This window comes from Mobula birostris, chromosome 13 (genome assembly GCF_030028105.1).
Source record: "Mobula birostris isolate sMobBir1 chromosome 13, sMobBir1.hap1, whole genome shotgun sequence".
In the NCBI taxonomy this organism is placed as follows: Eukaryota; Metazoa; Chordata; class Chondrichthyes; order Myliobatiformes; family Myliobatidae; genus Mobula; species Mobula birostris.
Genome location: NC_092382.1, coordinates 44698405 through 44719329, shown reverse-complemented (window position 1 = coordinate 44719329; position 20925 = coordinate 44698405). Strand labels below are relative to the sequence as shown.

Below are 20925 nucleotides of genomic sequence, written 5' to 3'. Positions count from 1 at the left end.
GTGATGGGACGGTGCGACGGGAGCTTCACACCGTGACTGATCTGGAAGGTGTGTGATTTCGACTGCGTTGAAGGAGCTTCACTCTGTTACTAATCCCGGGAGTGTGTGATGGGATGCTGTGGAGGGAGTTTCACTCTGTGTCTGACACAAGAATTTTGTAATGAGACGAATCTTACTTAGATCTTATCAATGTCTGATCCTGGGAAGGTATCATGGGATGGTGTGGAGGGAAATTTTTATGCCTGACCCTGTGACTCTGTAATCGAACGGTGAGGAGGGAACTTCACTGTGTCTTATCCGGGGAGTGTGTGAAGAACTGCATCGAGGGAGCTTCACTCTGTGTCTGGGCTTGGGTGTGTGTGTGTTGGGACAGTGTGGAGGGAGCTTCATTCTGTGTCTGACACAAGAATTTTGTAATGGGACGAATTGGAGATAGATTTCCTCAATGTCTGACTCTGGGAGGGTATCATGGGATGGTGTGGAGGAATTCTCTGTGTCTGACCCTGTAAATGTGAGGAGGGAGCTTCTGTCTGTGTCTTATCCGGGGAGTGTGTAAAGGGCAGCATCGAGGGAGCTTCACTCTGTTTCTGACCTGGGAGTGTGTGATGGGTTGGTGCGGAGGGAGCTTCTCTCGGTGATTGACCCCAGGGTGCTTGATGGGATGGTGTGGTGGTAGCTGCTCTCAGTTTCTGACCCAGGGACTATTTGATGGGTCGGTGATCGACCCTACGACACAGACCGCGACTGAAACCAGTTCGATTAGAACCGTCGGGAATTACACCTGGCGCACGGCCATTAACGGGAAGGGCAGGAGTTAAATGGGAGGGTGGGGAATCGGCCAAAAATGTTTCCATCCTTCGGGCGGGGAGGTTCACACATTCAGATGTTCACACGGACACTGTCAGTCCAGGTCTGGGTTCCAGAAGAGATCTCAGTTCCTTCCACTTGGTCTCACTGAACCGATTCCCCCTCAGCCTGAAACAGATGGAAGAATAAAGATGAAATAAACAGATTACACAACAGTGTCAGTAACAGTGGACTGGGGTTAATGTTTCAACAACACTCACAGACAAATATCACCAGAAAACCCGCGGATCCGCTAATATTTTATCACATTGAACATTAACAAAATCACTCACTCGATCCAATCCAGACTCGGGAGGGTCAGTATGAGGTCTCGGAGAGCGGGGACAGATCGGTCTGTGAGCGAGTTCCATCCCAGGTCCAGCTCTGTCAGTGATGGGTTTATACTGAGAGCGGAGATGAGATCCTCGGCACCAGAATCTGTGAGACCGACACCCCCCAGCCTGGAAATGAGAAAGAGAGTGAGGGTGAAGGACACAGAGAGACAGGAGACGGTAGAAATCCCCAGTGTTTATCAACACAATTACTGGTCACATTAATGTTCAGTGTCAGACACCCAGTGACTGTAAACACAATCTCCCACAGTCTGGTACTTACCCCAGTTTCTGTATTTTACGCTCCAGGTTCCTCAGAGCCGCGGACACCAGTTTCGCTCCTGAATCTCTCAGTTTATTGTGCCCAATTCTAAACGCAAACAGACAAATTGATGAACAAAGCGATTCAAACCGTGGGTCTGAGGGAATTTCTCTCACTGGGATATTTCAGGAAACACTAAACCCTTCAGTAAATCACTGATCGGAGTTTCCATCGCTGTCAATGTCCCTCACTGCCCAGCTCCAGGGTATTCACCGAATGTCAGTAATGTAGTCTGTCGGTGTGACTTTGTGAACTCCACATATTCTGTCTCATTCCCCGATGGTCAGAAAAGTGTTCCTGACGTGAGAGGGTAGGAAGCGGCAAGGGTAAGAGAGATCCCACAGGATGAAGGGGGATGGGGAAGAGAGATCCCACAGGAGGAAGGGGGATGGGGAAGAGAGATCCCACAGAAAGAAACCAATGGGAAAAGATAATCCTACAAGACGAGAGAATGCAGAAATAGATTGCAAGGGAGGGTGTGCCTGAACTGTGGAGAGGAAATGTGCCCATGGGTATCTGGTACTGAGCAAAGTCACACAGGTGGACTGATGGTGATAGCCACGCACGGAGAAGGGCAGGGGAGAACAATCTCACAATGGTATTTCTTTTCTTCTCACTGGTACAGTCCCCTGACGGTCTCTTGTCCCTCACCGGGAAGTGTGTGTGAATCTCTAACCCACCTGCTGCTGACAGTGTCAGTATCACTGAGAGGGAATATTGTCAATGGACGTGTCACAGGCAGCGAGAAACACGGCCATTCTTGTGATTTACTACTATTAAAGCAACGGCTGTTGTTCACGGGTCATTTGTCGCAATTCTTCACAATCAGATTTACTACAGTCTTACCCAAATTCCTTTACATTGAAACAACACAATGGAATAGTTTCACCGTTCAGAGTGAGAGATTCAAGTTACCTCAAAGCTTGGCACTTGTGCAGCCCTGGTCCCAGCCGCTGGATTCCTTCACACTGAATGTGGCAGCCAGCCAGGTTGAGGTGTTTTATTGTATCACAGAGTCCGATGACATGAGACAGGACCGCGCAGTCAATCGGGGTCAGTGTCATTCCACTGAATGAAAGTGTTTCCACTGATCCCAGCGTGTCCTGAGCCAGTCCACGATTCTGAGACTCAAACAGGTAGTGCAATGTGTTCAGGAGGCTCCTTTTACCAGCTTCACACTCTGTGTTTCCAATCTGACGTTTAACATCCTCCTTCACCCAGTCAATCACCTGGCAGGTTGTTTGATGAGGAAATGGACCCAGAAATTCCTCCAGACCCCGAGCTGTCATTGGGGAGGAGAGACCAGCAATAAAACGGAGAAATACCTCAAATCGCCCATCAGTCGTGTTGCGGGCTTCAGTGAGGAATTTCAGGATATCCCTGGGATGTGGATCCAGGAATTGTGCGACTGCAGCTACAAACTCTTGGATGGTGAGGTGTGGGAATGTGTACACCACGCTCCGGGCAGAATCCTCTCTCTCCAAAAGCCCCATCAGTAATCCAGACAGGAACTGGGAAGGATGCAGATTGTAGTTGATCATATCTACATCTGTAAACAGAATCTTCTTCTCGGACACTCCTCTGAAGGCCATCTGACCGACCCTGAGTAACATGTCACGGGGGTTTTCAGTCTCACGGCCGTGGTTTTTCAGGATGTTGTAAGTATAGTAGGAGTACAGTTGGGTGATGGTCTTGGGAACTCGCTGCGGGTCCCTGACTCTTTGTGTGAAGAAGGGGCCCAGTGCCTGAGCGAGGACACAGCAGTAGGAGGGGTTGCAGCTCATGGTGTACAGGATCTCGTTCTTCTTCACGTGTTTGAAAACAGCTGCTGCCACTGTCTCATCTTCAAAATGTTTGATGAAATATTCCTTCCGTTCCTCACCAACAAATCCCAGGATTTCAGCCCGGACACTGATGTCTGCCTTTTCCAATAAATGTAATGCTGTGGGTCGGGTGGTCACCAGCACTGAACACCCTGGGAGCAGCTTGTGCTGGATTAAACTGTACACAATGTCCGACACCCTGCATTTGAATTCAGGATTTGGGCAGACATTCTGTGATTCTGTGTCTCTCTGACTGTCAGCAAAATTGATCCTGTCCTTGAATTCATCCAAACCATCGAATATAAACAACAATCCCTCTGGGTTCTTCCAGACCTCTCTCAAGGAATTCCCAAAGTAAGGATACTGATCCAGAATCAGTTCCCTCAGGTTTATTCTGCAGTTTATGGAGTTTAAATCCCGGAATTTGAAACTAAAGACAAACTGGAATAGTTGGTTTATTTTCCCCGTGGCCCAGTCATATACAATCTTTTGTACCAGTGTTGTTTTCCCAATCCCTGGGACTCCGGCCACTGCTGCAGAAATCCCAGATTTGTTTCCAAAGAAAGAGCTTTTCAATTTTTGAACAAAGCTCCTCTTGAATAACTGATCAATCCAGATTTTTTCCAGCTTTCCGCAGAGATGTTTTTCTCTCCACTCCTCGTGGTCTCTGCCTCTTGCCAGCAGCTCATGTTCCACCAGGGTCCGATCTCGAACAGTAGAAATGACCGTGAGCTCAACGTATCGATCAACCAGCTGGAAAATCTTCACCTTGTCCTGCGTCAGTATCGTGTTCACTCTCAGTTTCTCTGTTTGCCCGTGCAGAATTTCCATGTGCTTCCATCGAACATCTTGGGACAGACAGAAAAAGATCGTCAATGTCTGAATTGATGAAGAGCACTGAACATAGCTGCCTTAACAAGAAAAATGTTCAAGACATTGTTTGGGTGAAATAGGGAGCTCAGAGATAAGAGTGTCTGGAAGTGAACGATGGCCCAGAAACATTTCTGATCTGATTCAGATATGTAGTTAAAGGCTCCCCCTCCCCTCTGTTCGTAATTTTCAGATGGTCCAGCGAGCACCAAGTGCACAAGTGATTCTGGAGAGGAGAGTGTTGTGTGGGGCGGTGGTTTCACTGCTTTCACTGCTCAGCTTCCGCTCAACTGTGCAACACCGCAGGGGGGTAACAGTGGAGGGGAGGAACAATTTACTTGCTCAACTCTTTTTACTTTTCTCACAATGGGCCTGATGCTCTTGACACGCCTTTAGGTTTAAGCTGTCAATACTGACCCACAGAAAAGGAACATAATCTTGGTTTCCATTTCCAGTCTGAGACAGTCACGGTGTAACATCCTTGAACCGAGGAGCTGGTACGTGAACTCGGGCAATTCCCCGATGTCCGCAGAGGAATAACATCAAATCTCGGCCCCACTTTAGTTCTGAGCAGTGTTACTTCCCTTGCTGGCGTTGGATGTTCCAATCGGAACAGTTTGGATTCAGTTTTGTCAAATCTCGGGATATTCGACATTAGTGAAAGGGGAGCGCTGAGGCTTCCTCTCTGACCAACTGTAATGTCTGCTATAAAACTCATAGAGGCCTCTGGGTGCACAGCCCGAGACCTGGAAGGTGCCGGGCTTTGTAGCAGATACAAATGGTTTCCTGTCCTGCAGCCAGAGCAACAAAAAACCTGCCTCCTAGATTCTGACAGTCTCTAAACAAGCCTCAAGAGACAGGTATTCAGACTCTCAGAGTGAAATAAAGATTTGAGATTTTCGTTCCATCGCTTACCTTTCAGATGCGTGGGCACTTCAGATAAATCTTGGTCAGTGTCCATGTAGGCGAACTGGCCGTCACCTGTTCAAACAGATTAACCTGCATGAAGTCTGTTCTGTGTAATACTGTAAATTCATCAGCATTTACATCTGTAACACATAGTGTATTGTTCACCGTACCACGTTCCCGTATTTCATTCAATATCCTGCTCAGCTTCGGTAAATGGTGATGTAGTTTCACAAAGGATGCCCACATCACCCTCCGGGCCCCGGAGCCCTTCTCCATCACCAGATCCAGGAGGAGTTTGGATGCGCCCGCTTGGTTTCCCTTCTCCGCGAGCTCAGTCACACTCTGTAATGAACAACGGGGAATCTATTGAGGAGCGGAGGGATGGGTACAAATCTACCCTGAACATGGACTGACCCAGAACATTCTGCTCGCCGCATATCACTAACTGCCATTGAAGTGTTCACAGCGGGGGAGAAATTTTTAAAGAAGCGAGCGGGGTCAGTCTAGACTTCCCGCATGCCACAGATTGTGGGGTAATTATCAAATTGGCAAGGTTTAAGCGGAGCAGACATAGTGTGAGTGAGCCAGAGATAGAGTGGGGAGTTGAGTCTTTGTGCCAGAGGGGGAGAGGTGAGACTGTAGGTAGATTTTTGGCAATATTTTACCGCTTTTTCACGGTGAGAACAGCGGGAATGCCAGGCAGGATCATGGAATGCTCTTCCTACGGGGTGTGGCAAGGATAGGGAGACCTCCATTGTCTCTGACAACTGCACCTTCAGGAAGTGCACCCAGTTGCAGCCTCTTACAGACTGTGCTAAGGAATTGGAGCTGGAGCTGGATGAGCCCAGGGTAATTCAGGAGACTGAGAGGTTGACTGACAGGCTCTACAGGGAGGGAGCTATACACAAGGCGCAGGACACAGGTAACTGGGTGACGTCAGGACTGGTAAAGGGGATAGGAAGCCACTGCAGGTAACTCCTCTGTAACAGGTATATGGCTTTCTGTTTCCGGGTACGGCCCAGCAGAGGAAAGCCACTGCGATTATGCCTTTGACACTGAGTTTGCTGTTGTGACTCAAAAGGGGTGAGAAGAGTGAGCTGCGCTGACAGGGGGAATTTAATGATTAAGAGGACACACTGGAGATCCTGTTGATGAGAACAAGATTTCTGGATGGTGTGTTGTCACAGCCAGCGATATCTCGCATCGAGTCTGAAACTTTCTTAATGACACGGCGAGCAGCCGGCGGTCGTGCTCCACGTGGTCCATGACAAGAGTAGGAAGTGTGATGAGGTCCTGCAAAGTGAGTACATGGAGTTAGATGCTAAGCTGAAGTGCAGGACTTCCAGGGTTGTGTTATCAGTATTGCTACCCGTACCACGTGCTAGTGAGGCCTGAAACAGGACGATAATACAGTCTACGTGTGGCTGATGAAATGGTGCATGATCGAGGGCTTGAGATGTTTGAATGATTGGGCTCTCTTCCAAGTAATGTGGGACCTGGACAGACATAATCGTTTTGCACCCGAACTGGAGGGAGACTGATACCCTTGCGGGAAGGGTTGTTAGCGCTCCATTGGGAGACGATAAACTTGAGTTGCGGGGTGGGGAGGAGGGGTAAGGTGAAGAACCAGAGTGGATAATGGAATGGTTGTGTGGGAAAGATGTTGTTAAGCCGACGTACAAGGTCAGTAAACTACAGGATGAATTAGGTGAAACTAATGTTCCGAGTTGTGTATTATTTCAATGCAAGGAGTATTGTGGGAAAGGCAGCTGAGTTTAGAGCATGGATCAGCACATTGAGTTACAGCATTGTAGCCATTAATGTAATTTTGGTTGCAGGAGGTGCAGGACCGGCAGCTCAGCATTCCAGGGTTCCGTTGTGTTAGACACGATTCGATAGAGCGGGAGGGATTTCAAATGGAGAGTGGCATAACTCGTCAGGAAAAAATGCTCCTGCATTGCTCAGACAGGACAAATTGGATAGCTGGTCCACTGAGACCACATGGGTGAAACTACGGATTAAGAAAGGGATGACCACGTTAGTGGGACGATATTACAGAGCACCCAAGAGTCAATGGGATTCAGATGAACAAATATGTAGAGATATCACAGAAACAAGAAACAAAAGGTTCTGATGGTAGATAATATTAACTTTCCATTTAGTGACTGGGACACCCATGGGATGTGATGGACTGGATGGGATAGTGTATGACAAACGTTTTCAAGTTTCTGGGATCAATATATTGAGATCACAACTATAGACAGTGCATACAAGAATTCTATTAGGGGACAGGACATCGCGGGTAGCAGAGGTGTGTGCAGCGGAACATTTTGGATCTGGTGATCATAATGCCATTACTTTAAAGATCATTATGGAAAAGGATAGGTCTGGTCCGGTTAAGATTCTAAATTGCAGAAAGGCCAATTTTTATGGTATCAGAAAGAATCAGACGAAAGTGGATTGGGACATGTTGTTTTCTGGTACAGTTGTGCTTGGTAAGTGCGAGGCCTCCAAAACTGAGATCTAGGTGTCCTTGTTCATCAGTCACTGAAAGTAAGCATGCAGGTACAGCAGGCAGTGAAGAAAGCTAATGGCATATTGGCTTTCATAGCAAGGGGAGTTGAGTATAGGAGCAAAGAGGTCCTTCGGCAGTTGTACGGGGCCCTGGTGAGACCACATCTGGAGTATTGTGCGCAGTTTTGTTCTCCAAATTTGAGAAAGGACATTCTTGCTATTGAGTGAGTGCAGCGGAGGTTCACGAGGTTAATTCCCGGGATTGCGGGACTGTCATATGCTGAAAGATTGGAGTGACTGGGCTTGTCTACACTGGAATTCAGCAGGATAAGAGTGGATGATAGGGGATCTGATTGAAACATATAAGATTATTAAGGGATTGGACACGCTAGAGGCAGGAAACATGTTCCCGATGTTGGGGGAATCCAGAACCAGAGGCCACAATTAAAGAATAAGGGGTAAGCCATTTAGAACCGAGTTGAGGAACAACTTTTTCACCCAGAGAGTTGTGGATCTGTGGAATGCTCTGCTTCAGAAGGCAGTGGAAGCCAATTCTCTGGATGCTTTCAAGAAAGAGTTAGATAAAACTCTTAATGGTAATGGATTCAAGGGATATGGAGTGAAGGCAGGAACGGGGTACTGATTGTGGATGATCAGCCATGATCACAGTGAGTGGTGGTGCTGGCTCGAAAGGCCGAATGGCCTACTCCTGCACCTATTGTCTATTGTCGGGATATTGATCAAAAAAGGGTCAGCAGTTCAAATGAGAGACAATAGCCAGTGTTGCCTGGTCAAGTGAAAATGGAGTTGAAGGTAGACTCGAGAAATGAGCTGAGAAATAAGCCACTATATATTTGATCTGTGGGATACCTGGGGGTCATCAAGAGAATACAAACTGATGAATGGACATTAAGATCGAGCATTGGGAACATGATGTGATGGCAGACAGTGTGGTGTAAAGTAGTTCCCTGTCCACTTGCAATGTCCGTCAAGTGACACATCACTAAAGCCGTCAACTGTCAATCATTGTCTGTATCCTAACGGGTCTACAAATGTAAACACGAGGAATTCTGCAGATGCTGGAAATTCAAGCAACACACATCAAAGTTGCTGGTGAACGCAGCAGGCCAGGCAGCATCTCTAGGAAGAGGTACAGTCGACGTTTCGGGCTGAGACCCTTCGTCAGGACTAACTGAAAGAAGAGCTAGTAAGAGATTTGAAAGTGGGAGGGGGAGGGGGAGATGTAAAATGATAGGAGAAGACAGGAGTGGGAGGGATGGAGCCAAGAGCTGGACAGGTGATTAGCAAAAGGGATATGAGAGGATCATGGGACAGGAGGCCCAGGCAGAAAGAAAAGGGGGAGGGGGGAAAACCCAGAGGATGGGCAAGGGGTATAGTCAGAGGGACAGAGGAAGAAAAAGGAGAGAGAGAGAAAGCACATCTTCCTAGAGATGCTGCCTGGCCTGCTGCGTTCACCAGCAACTTTGATGTGTGTTGCTTGGATCTAAAAATGAACGTGTTCACAAAATTAGAGACAGGCTTGTATTGCTGAATAAAGTTTCATGGTTTCTGCAAACGAAAACTCTATTCTTGATGTTGACCACAAGCATCTCAGGATTTTCATAGCCCAGAGTTGCCGTTGCACCGGCTCTGTCAGTCTGTAATAGATTCAGTAGAATCTACACTCAGTCTATGTTCCTCCCACTTACCTGATACTCTCGCCCAGTGAAGTGATCTTCGCCCATTAACATGAAGCTGACTCCCTCCACACCCTCCTCAATCGCCTGCTCCAGTCGCTCCATGTAGAATCTCGTCAACCGGAACAGGTGGTGATCCTCACAATGTGACAGGAAGGCGGAGAATGCGGAGTTCAGGTCTGTAGTCAGTCACAGATCATAAAATAGTAGAGTGTACCATGCATATGGGACACGATGCCAACTTAAACCAATCCCATATTCAGGAACATGGTCAATATCCCTCCGTTCTCGACCTACTCATGAGTTGAAACACCTCTCAGATGCTCTGGGTATCTGTTTCCAGTCCCTCCCTAGGCAGCACATTCCAGACACCAATCACTCTCTGTGGAAAACATGTGTCCTAAATCCCCTTTAAACTTTACCCTCTAACTTCAAACATATTCCCTCTAGTATTTGTGATGAAACCTGTCTGCACCCTCTCCAGACGGCTCACATCATTCTCATGATGTGGTTACCAGATTTGTGCACAATACTGAAATTGTCTCTTAACCAACGTTCATCCAGTTACAGCCCAACTTTTACAAATACCTCAACTCATCGCTACTAATTGTGTTGCCACTTTCAGGGAGCTGTGCACTTCCATCACAAGACCCGCCCGTACATCATTCTTATTCACTGTGCACATCGCCCGCCAACTTCACCTCCCAAAGTGCAACCTCTCCCATTTGCCCGAATTAACTGTACCTGGAGACTCTCCGCTCGTATTTCTGATTGGATGCTGAACAATTTCACAACAGTCCCAAATTTACCCAACTCCGCCAATTCTGTAAATCGACGAATCAGTCCACCCATGTGGTTTTACAAAATACATCATTTTGAACAATACATAGTTTATTATTAATTTATTTACATCACATACGACGCATGGCAAGATAGTGATCTTTGAGGACACTACCGGTCACAGACCTTCAGCCAGAATAACGCTCCTGCAGTCCTGAGTCTATTTTATGAGCCCAAGACAACTTTGAAATCAATGTACAAATTCTCTGATTAAGATTCCTCAAGCCGAAACGTCGATAGTTAATTTCTCTCTATAGATGCTACTTGACCTGCTGAGCTCCTCCAGCATTTTGTGCCGTGCCTTCTCTACTTAACATTTTGTTTTACTTTACTCCTATTCGCCAAGGATATTTCATTTCTTCGGTAGCCACCACGCCCCCCTCCCGCCCCGCCAGATACCCTGTTTAAAATTTCTCCTTTTCACTGTCTCCTGCACCCAACCAATTCTCCCAAAATATAACGTTCTTTAACTCGGCCACAGAAAATAGACACCGGAAACTCCCCTCACCTCCACTGAGCAACAACTCGAAAATCCAGGGAGAATTGACCATTGTCCGTCCAAAAAAGAAAACAACATTTTTTCTCTCACTGGCTGTTGGAGGCATTTCCCACATCAGGATGTACCAAATACTGACAGAAATTCTGTCTGTTCCCTGGACTGTTACATTGTCCGGTGCTGTATTCCTGTCTGAATTTCGCCCATACCCACCTTAACCATGTAACAATTACAGCACGGAAACAGGCCATCTCGACCCTTCTCGTCCGTGAAGAACTCTTACTCTCACCGAGTCCCACCGACCTGCACTCAGTCTGTAACCCTCCATTCCCTTCCTGTCCATATATCTATCCAACTTAACATTAAACGACAATATCGAACCTGCCTCAACCACTTCTGCTGGAAGCTCATTCCACACAGCCACCACTGTCTGAGTAAAGAAGTTCCCCCTCATGTTACCCCTAAACTTTTGTCCCTTAACTCTCAACTCAGGAGCTCCTTCTCCTTTCACTCGGGTGAAGATTTGCCTGGTGAGCGGAGTGATTCGACCATTCCCGTTGTTAGGTCCTGCGCTGAACCTGGTGAATTGCTCCAGTGCTCAAGGTCGCTTTACCAGGAGGATCAATGACCCCGTTTGATGTACTTTCTCTCTGCGCCTTTAGCGCCCAGGTTTATTCCTCTGAACTGCATCATAAGGACAGAGTCTTCATGGGAAAGAGCCAGGTGAGCATACCTGTGTCCATTCTGACTCTGACTGACGTTGGTTGATGGTCGTTTCCTTGTCTGCAAGAATGCACCACCTGCTGGCGATGATCTGAATTACACAAATAAAGCAGAGTGAGTCAGTTGCTGTCCCCTTCAATTTTAAAACACTCCTGTAAGGTTGCTGCTCCGTCTCCTACATTCCAGGGGATAAAGACATTCCAGGGAGTAAAGACATCCTCTCTCCAGATTGTGGCCATCCTCTCCTCAGAATAGAGGCCTTCTGGCCTTTACCACATGCTCGCAAATCTTCTCTGCACTCTTTCCACTTTAACCAAGTCTTTTCAAACATATAGCGTCTAGAACTATACTTTGTACTGTTAACACTGTCTCACCAACGACTTATACAACGGCCCCATAGCGACGAACACAACTCTTTACAGTTCGAACGACCCGGCTTCCATTTCCGCCGCTGTCTGTAAGAGTTTGCAGGTTCTCACTGTGATCGCATGGGTTTTCCCCGAGTGATCCGGTTTCCCCCACAGTCTCAAGACGTACCGCTGGGCAGGTTAATTAGTCATTGTAAATTGTCCTGTGATAAGACTAGGATTAAATCTTGGGATTTAATGGGTAGCGCGGCTCGCTGTATCTCAATATTGAATAAATAAAATGATGGCCCAGCTCCTGCACTCAGTACCCAGACTGTTGAAGGACGACGTGATAAACACGTCTTCACCACCCCGTGTCGCCGCATTGAGCGAACTGTGCACTTATTCTCCTCGGTCCCTCTGTTCTCCGACAGCTTGTTGCTTGTTGCCGCGAAGGTAAGGAACAGACTCAGTGGATTAAACCTGGTAGAGATGAAGCCAAAAGAACTGTGGATAGAAGTAAAGAGCATTATACAAGAGGTGGAGACAAAAAATATCAAACCCTTGCTTTGAAGCAGGCGGCCATTGTTCTTAATTTTTAGGTTAACCTGTCAATCATGCAAACAGGTAACAGTAGCAACACACAAGTCACCGGGGCCAGAAGTGACTTAAAAATAAAAACAAATATCTCCTTGATCGCTGTTCCAATGCACAGACAACTGGTTGTTTGAAAATAAAAAATCCGAAATAAATATCAGAAGCTGAATTATTCCCACCTTCATTCCCCGAGAGAGTGAGTTTCTGAGAGTGTGGATACGGTGTATCGTTTTGTTACAGATAGCCCCGCCCACCGCCCCACACGGATCTCCCGTAACCATGGCAACACACAATGCTGGAGGAACTCAGCAGGTCAGGCAGCTCTCTGGATGGGTGTAAATAGTCAACGTTGCGGACCGAGCCCCTTCATCAGGACTGGACTGGAAAGGGGAAGAGGGCAGATGATGGACTGATTTGGAAGGTGCGGCTTGTTATTCTGTGAGACTCGGTGCTCAGGGTCTGCGAGCAAGCAGCTGCCTGTCCTGTCCGTGCACATTCCTCAGAACAGGGAGCGGCCTTTCTGCTGAAATCAAATCGAACCCGTTCGACAAAACACCGTCATTCAAGCGTGAAGGAAGTTTAATATTGTAATTAACCCTTTCTGCTACAGGGATGAGCGATAGAACCAGTGACGCAATGTAAGGACATTACCCGGGGTATCGAACCCGCAAAGTTACCAGTTACTTCGCTCCCCTGTTTGCTGCGAGCTTCCAGTATTTTGTTTTTATCTCAGACTCCTGTCATCTGTAGATGCGCTAAAAATAATTTTCAAGCTTCCTTCAAATAAATCAAACCGACGCATTCCGAAAAGCGACGTTTCGTAATATAGCCGGGATTCGCCCTGTCATTCTGAGTAGATGCGTTTTAATGAGGGACAGAGAGATCGGTGACAGATCACTGCCCCGTGGGATTTCACATGTTGCTACCGGTGTGAAAGATGCCTTCAACTCTCACTAAGTAGAAACCGCCCTGGAGAATATTTCTGGTTGACGGTAACGACGTCGTTTCTCTTAATCCATTTGGACAATGATTGACCCGTTAACATGAACATGTCAGGACTGCCCTCTGCCACTAAATTCACTCCCGATCCCGATCAAAGCCGAGTTTCGCTGTGAATGCTGAATACTTGTACAGACTCATACACAACACTTACCTCTGATGCTGTAACCGGACGGCGTTCAGTGTGGTCCCGGGAAATCACAGACTGACTTCCCGGGTGACCGACAATGGTCCTGCACCGGTGTGCTCACCCTGTACGGAGAGTTGAGTCTGAGCTGCTGCTCCCGAGTCCGTCGGTCATTACAGATGGACAGGGCCGGGTGAGCCAGGGTAGAGCGGGACTGCCGCGGTCCGGGTCACACTAACTCTCACCGGCTCAGGACGGGTCCGACAGCGGGAGTGGGATCAATGTAGCAACCTTAAAGAGGAAAACAAACAGGCTGCGCTAACCATTCTGTCCGGATTTCCGTGTAAATCTCTCCTTTTTCTCTCATCGCAACCAGCGGGGCGGAGTTTCCCTATTTAACACAGCGAGTCCCAGGCTGCCGATTTGATCCAGCCCGGGTTCTGGGAGGGTCTGAGTTCCGCCCTCTGTGCAAACGGGACTGCCCGGCGTAGGTATTGTTAAGGGGGACAGCCACAGGGGTGCTCTCTAGCCTCTGACTGCCGCCGCTCCCTCTCCTGACTGTTACCGTCTTATCTGCCTCCCGAGACCCCGGTGTGACCACCTGCCTCTAGCTGCTCCCTATCACCTCCTCACTCTCCCTGACCAGACGAAGGTCATCGGGCTGCATCTCCAGCTCCCTAACGCGGTCCCTCTGGAGCTGCTCCTGGTGCAGAAGTGGCCGTCCGGGAGGCTGGGAGTCTCCAGGACCTCCCACATTTGACACCGAGCTCAGAACGCCGGCCTCACACACATAATTTCTGTCAGCATTGTACACAAGTAACGTACCTCGCCTTGACCCCTTCCCTCCCAAGCCCCGTTGAGCCAAAGCCTTCCTACTCTGTCTCGCTCCACTCTTTCGCCCGCTGTAGAAAGCTGTCTTCTTTTTAAACTCTTCTCGCTGTTCTCACTGGATGACCTCAATGAGGTTTTGCAGTCGTGCCCGTTCAAACCGCTGAAGAAATAACTAGCAAACCCCACTCTGTTGCGTCTGAAACAGCGGAACCCCCGAATATTGAGCTGCCAGTCCTGCCTCTCTGCAACCAAGTCTAACAGCTACAATGGGTTACCTGCCTTTGCTTCAATACTTCCTGCTTTGTAATTTACCAAACTCAGAACATTAGTCACAGCATGATTAACCTTTTGATTCATGACTTTGTCTGCGGTCTTAACAATATCTATTAAAGAAACTTGGATAAGTACATGGATGGGAGGGGAAGGGGGCGTGTCAATGGGACTCGGCTGATTAAAAGCTCGACACAGAGACCGGGAATCGAGCAGAGTAAAACTCCTGGTGTGGGACAGGGAGACAGGGAATCATGCGCCGTAAAACACCTAACGTGAAATAGGGAGACTGGGAATGGGAACCGTGTGCTGTGGATTTGTTCAGAGACTTGTGATGAGCCATGACTGGCATCCTTGGCACTGTGAGGGAATAAGTAGTTAGTCTAATAACTTTGACCAGTCACAGCACCTCTCTTCACTCATCCATGTCTCCTCGCCACGGATCTCCTTCACCCTGCTCTCTTCACCATCCCTCTCCCTATCCCCGCAAAAGCCTTCCATAAGACCATAAGATATAGGAGTAGAAGTAGGCCATTCGGCCCATCAAGTCTGCTCCGCCATTCAATCATGGGCTGATCCAATTCTTCCAGTCATCCCCACTCCCCTGCTTTTACCCCATTCCCTTTGGATTATACATTTCCTGGATAATCCTCTCTACTCGCCACCCATCACACTCATCCCCCCTTTCTTGCCACCTCCTCATGCTCACCCCACCCTTCACATCCCACACCTTCACTAGTTCTACCTCAAGCCTGTCTCCTTAACCCTTCTCTCATTCCCACTCACCAGCCCTTTCTCGCTGCACGGGTTATAACCAATAGCGGAGGCGAACCAGCCGACTGGGCGTAACCCTCGCTGACCCGTCTGCCGCACAAGCTCGAAATCACCTTCAAAGCGGAGCAAATCCCAAAGTAAATGTCCGCTTTCTGATTTATTTCCATTTCCCTCCGAGGGAAGTTGGGGCGTTTGTGAAGCGTCTCCTGCGGCCGGAGTCTGATGTATCGCTGAGAGGTAGGAGGAGACCGCTCGGCCCGTCGGTTTGATGCCGGTTCCCCGGGGAGGGAGAGGATGAAGACGGTGAGAGAGGGGGCGGACAGGATGTTTGTCCCGGTGGGGACAGGAGGGGCTCATCTGTGGAAATGTCTGAGCCCACGGTGGTGGCGATTCACCACATTGGGGGCAAACACCGGCAGACTGTTGCCCTGCGAGCGGGGACAGGACTGGAGTTGGGAGGGTGGGTGAGGAGAGGACATTTCGGATGGTGGGGATAAGATCTCGAAAGATGATTGCTAATATCTCCACATCTCTTCAGCCACCTCTTTCAGATCTCTGGGGTGTTCACCATCTGGTCCAGGTGATCTATTTACCTTCAGACCATCTCTGTTTCCCAAGAAACTTCTCCTGAGTAACATAACTTTACATATTCTGACCACTGACATCTGGGACTTTCATATTCCTGCCAGTGTCTCCGACAGATAAGAGTGATGTACAATACTTATTCAGTTCACCTGCCATCACCTTGCACCCCCACCCCATTACTACCTCTCCAGCATCATTTCCCAGTGGTTTCCACCTCTCTTTTACACCATATGTACCTGAAGAAAAATTTGGTATCCTCTTTAATACTACTGGCTAGCTCACCTATGTATTCCATTTTTTCCTTCCTAATTATTTTAGTTGCATTCTGTTGGTTTTTAAAAGCTTCCCAATCCTCTAACTTCCCAGTAATTTTTGCTCCATGCCCTCTCTTTGGTTTTTATGTTGTTTTTTGGTTTTCTCTTATCAGCCACGGTTTTGTCACCTTACCTTTAGAATACTACTTCCTCTTTGTGATTTATATATCCTGTGCTTTCCGAATTGCTTCCAGAAATTCCAACCATTGCTGCTCTGTTTCATCCCTGCCCGTATTCTTCTCAAACCAGTTTGACCAATTCTGCTGTCATGCCTCTCTAGTTCACTTTATTTCACATCTGACTTTACCTTCTCCTTCTCTAATGTCAGGGTGAATTTGATCACATTAAGATCACTTGCCCCTAAGGGTTCTTTGAACTTAAGAGACCTAATTAATTCTGGTTCATTACAACACCCAATCCAGAATAGCTGATCCCCAAGTGGGCTCAATCACGAGCTGCTCTAAAAAAGCATCTTGTTGGCATTCTAGGAATTCCTCCTCTTGAGATCAGCACTATCCTAATTTTCCTAATCACCTGCATGACAATCCCCCATGACTATTGTAACATTGCCCTTTTGGCACGCATTTTCTATCTCCCATTGTAACTTGTGGACCACATACTTACTACTGTTTGGAGGTCTCTATACAATTCCCATCAGGGATTTTTTTTTTTACATTTGCTGTTCCTTAATTCTACCCACAGATTCTACACCTTCCAACCCTATGCCACCTCTTTCTAATGATTTTATTTACTATTTTAAAGACAGACACACATAACCCCACTACCAGCTTGTTCTTTCAAGAAATGTATAAGTATCTGGGAAACAAGAGGACCTGCAGATGCTAGAAATCTATAGAACTACACACAAAGTGCTGGAGCAGCTCAGCATATCAGGCAGCATCTATGGATGGGAATCAACATTTCGGGCCAAGACCCTTCATTGGGACTCTTGACACCCACATATCTGGAATATCAACAAGCAAAGAAAATAGAAAGTAGTGCAAAATAGGGAAAACCTTTGACAAAATTTAGTTCAAGGCTTAAAAAAACCTGCCAAACAGAGCTCAATGGTTAGCAAATACAACAAAGGCAATAAACACTTCCATCAAAACCGACATTGACTTTTTTTAATATAAAAATACCTTGGTCCCATTTCAATCAGTAAAATTTACAAAGATAAATAACAACTTTAGAAAAGACTATTTACACTCAAACCCATTTAGATTAACACTACCTTGGACAGAAGGAGGAAGAGAAATAACACACATGAAAAAAAAAACACAACAGTCAGATAAAACTTCTATGTATATATTTTCATCAAAAATGAACAGGATTCAGCACTCCAGGTGTGCATTTGCAATCACAATAAGAAATACAGACCGGAAAACTTAAATGAGAGGCCAACTCAGAGAAATGAATCATCACTATGGAAGAAAACATCAACCAGTGGAATGAGTACGACCCTCCATGGGAGACATCCCAATGATCTGAGCAGACCAGATGGTGACAGGGAAGCATCGAGCACCTGACTGAGAGTTGGATACCTCTTCCCAGAAACAGAGGGGGTCCTTGCAGAAATACAGGACAAGCTGGTTAACAAAAGGGGGAAAAAAATCAAAAATACAGGAAATACAAACAAACAAGGCAGCAAGTGCAGAAAATGCCAAGAGAAACCAGACACAATCCAACACGTCTCAGGATCCTGCAGCAGTTTAGCTCAATCTGATTAATTACAAAGGTACAATCAAGTGGTAAATATCATTCACCAAAATCTTGCTGTAAAATACAAACTCATGAATGCCCTTCATCACTTCATTAAGGCATCATAAATTCAAGCCCGATCCAGTTTTAGAGTCCAAATCTTACAAATTATATGATAATCAATACATTATTACAGATAGAACAACCCATGATAACCATCCGGATATAATATTACAGGATAAACAAGCAGGAACAACTCCCTCAATAGATAAAACCATTCCCAACACACACATGTTCCTTGACCAGTGGAGCACCTCACCACAGGTATTGTTTGTGTCACCAGTCAGAGAAACAAATTATTTTCTCTGTCAATCAGCTTCCAAATGTTGTTACTCTGTCATTCGTTGCCACGCCCACTGCTGATTCCCTTCTCCTCATCATACGTTCTTACCCCGACCATCGTCCAGAGCCCCAAACTCTGCCCTGTGCAGACCCGCCTCTGGTTTCTGACCCTGCTCCACTGAACATCCAACTGGTGGTTTCCCATTCTGCTTTCAGTCTTTAGAGGACAGTGGTGTTTTCTAACAACCCTATACAAGCAGAGAAAATGACCCATAATGTGGAAATCAGCCATCAATAAGGACGTTAACTACCAATGTTATTCTTCCTCAGCCCAGAGATTTGAGGGGCGAAGTACATCTCAGACAGAACTGCAGTCAGCTCGACTTCTTCAGTCTGCAGAAAATTCAAGGGAAACCTCTTCACCCACAGAGTGGTGACTGTTTGGAACCCATCACTGCAGGGAGAGCGAGAGATGAACAACAGGGGTGGATTTAAAAGGACTGTCGTGGAACAGAATCACTGGCAGGGTCCAGCTGGCCTGAGTTGACTTTCTACTGTACACTAGGTGTGTCGTAAATTCACTAAGTACCGGAGACAGAGTTTAAAATAGAACTGATTTATATGTCTCAGATCCAGAATATTAAACTCCAGTCCCATTAAAGGTGAATATGCAGCAGAAGAAAGTCCCCCCGTACCCAGTGACCAGGGTGCAGAACTGGGTGTGGTGACCAGCAGCAATAATTACAGAGTTCAGCACCAACAGTCACCCTCGAAATTGCATTCAGCAACGGTGATGGACAAATATCCAGCATGTAGCCGATTGAAACTTTCTCCCCAGTGTGAACCCGGTGGTGTGTCACAAGTGTAATATGCTGAATATGCTGTAAGTTTCACTGCTAATGTAATGGCCTCTCTGTAATGTTTCACTGCTGAGGTAATGGTTTCTCTGTAGCAGCAATGTTTAGGTTATGACTACAGATAACAGGATTTTGGAATGCGGGGTTATCCAGTGAGAGAAATGTTGTTCTTTCATTTGAGTCTGGAAGAGAGATTTTCCCAGTCTTTTGCCGGGGAGAAATGAGAAGACACGAATGGAGAAAGTGGGCCCCTTTTCTTTTTTTGGTTTTCTTTCCTGACCCTATAGTCAAAGTAAGAACTATAAAGCTCAATCGTTTCATCACATACTCTGTACTGTTTTTGTTATTTCGGGGTACTGATTTGTAACAGGGGACACATCACGCAGCATTCAACCAAATGAGATTTCTTAAGTTTTCCCAGGCTGGGGGGCTATCACCCCCCATATTAAGCTGCTAGCCAAAACGGGATTTACATAAGGATAGATGACTGAGTGAATCGCTTCCCACATTCACAGCAGGGGAACGGCCTCTCCCCAGTGTGAACTCAATGATGCACATTTGGTTGATTTGGCTGAGAGAATCTCTTCCCAATGTCTGAGCAGGTGAACAGCCTCTCCCCAGTGTGAACTCGCTGATGTACCTTCACTTTAGATGACGATGTGAATCCCTTCTCACAGTCTGAGCATAAAAATGCCTCTCCCCAGTGTGAACTCGCTGGTGAACCTTCAGTTTAGATGACAAAGTGAATCCCTTCCCACAGTCTGAGCAGGCGAATGGCCACTCTCTGGTGTGAACTGACTGGTGTCTCAGTAGATCAGTTGACAAAGTGAATCTCTTCCCACACACTGAGCAGGTGAATGGCCTCTCGCCAGTATGAACTCGCTGATGTTCCTTCAGATGAGATGACAGAGTGAATCCTTTCGCACAGTCTGAGCAGGCGAACGGCCTCTCACCAGTGTGAAGTCGCTGATGTACCTTCAGTTGAGATGACCAAGTGAATCCCTTCCCACAGTCTGAGCAGGAGAACGGCCACTGTCCAGTGTGAATTCGCTGGTGTACTATTAGGTAAGATGACCGAGTGAATCCCTTCCCGCAGTCTGAGCAGGTGAATGGCCGCTCCCCGGTGTGAACTCGCTGATGTACTTTCAGGTGAGATGAGCAAGTGAATCCCTTCCCACAGTCTGAGCAGGTGAATGGCCTCTCTCCAGTGTGAACTCGCTGATGTACCTTCAGTTGAGATGACGAAGTGAATCCCTTCCCACAATCCGAGCAGGAGAACGGCCACACTCCAGTGTGAATTCGCTGGTGTACCATTAGGTAAGATGACCGAGAGAATCCCTTCCCACAGTCTGAGCAGGTGAACGGCCGCTCCCCGGTGTGAATTCGCTGGTGAGCCATTAGGTCAGATGACCAAGTGAATCCTACCCCACAAATTCAGCAGATGACCAGCCTCTGGTGTCCACAGGTGGGAAGACTGACTGAATCCCTTCTCGCACACAGAATAGACGAATGGCCTTTCCCAGTGTGAACTTGCTGATGTACCTTCAGTTGAAATGACTGACTGAATCCATTCCCACTGTCTGAGCAGGAAGGATGATCGAGTGAATCCCTTGCTCCACTTCTTAAATATCTGGATAGAGACAGCAAAACTGGCGTGTTGTGTTCGAGATTCCCGCAGACAAATTCCTTGTCATTTTTAACCTGTAAAACGATTTACAAAATCCATCAATGGGTGAAGGACAACATTTCAGATGAGATCACTTGATTTGTCAAGGTGTGATCTGCCATCACATTGTTACAGTGAAGTTC

The 20925-nt window shown here is 47.1% G+C and overlaps 1 protein-coding gene across 1 annotated transcript; it reads right to left on the bottom strand.

Moving 5' to 3' along the window:
* Positions 1-463: 463 nt before the first annotated feature.
* Positions 464-9433, bottom strand: LOC140207589 (protein NLRC3-like). Its single transcript, XM_072276137.1, has 7 exons — positions 9326-9433; positions 5273-5444; positions 5109-5174; positions 2416-4171; positions 1462-1548; positions 1140-1307; positions 464-975 (listed from the first exon to the last, which is right to left on the bottom strand). The coding sequence occupies exons 1-7, from the start codon at positions 9416-9418 to the stop codon at positions 888-890; spliced, it is 2430 nt and encodes an 809-aa protein (XP_072132238.1). The 5' UTR covers positions 9419-9433; the 3' UTR covers positions 464-887.
* Between the last annotated feature and the right edge of the window lie 11492 nt (positions 9434-20925).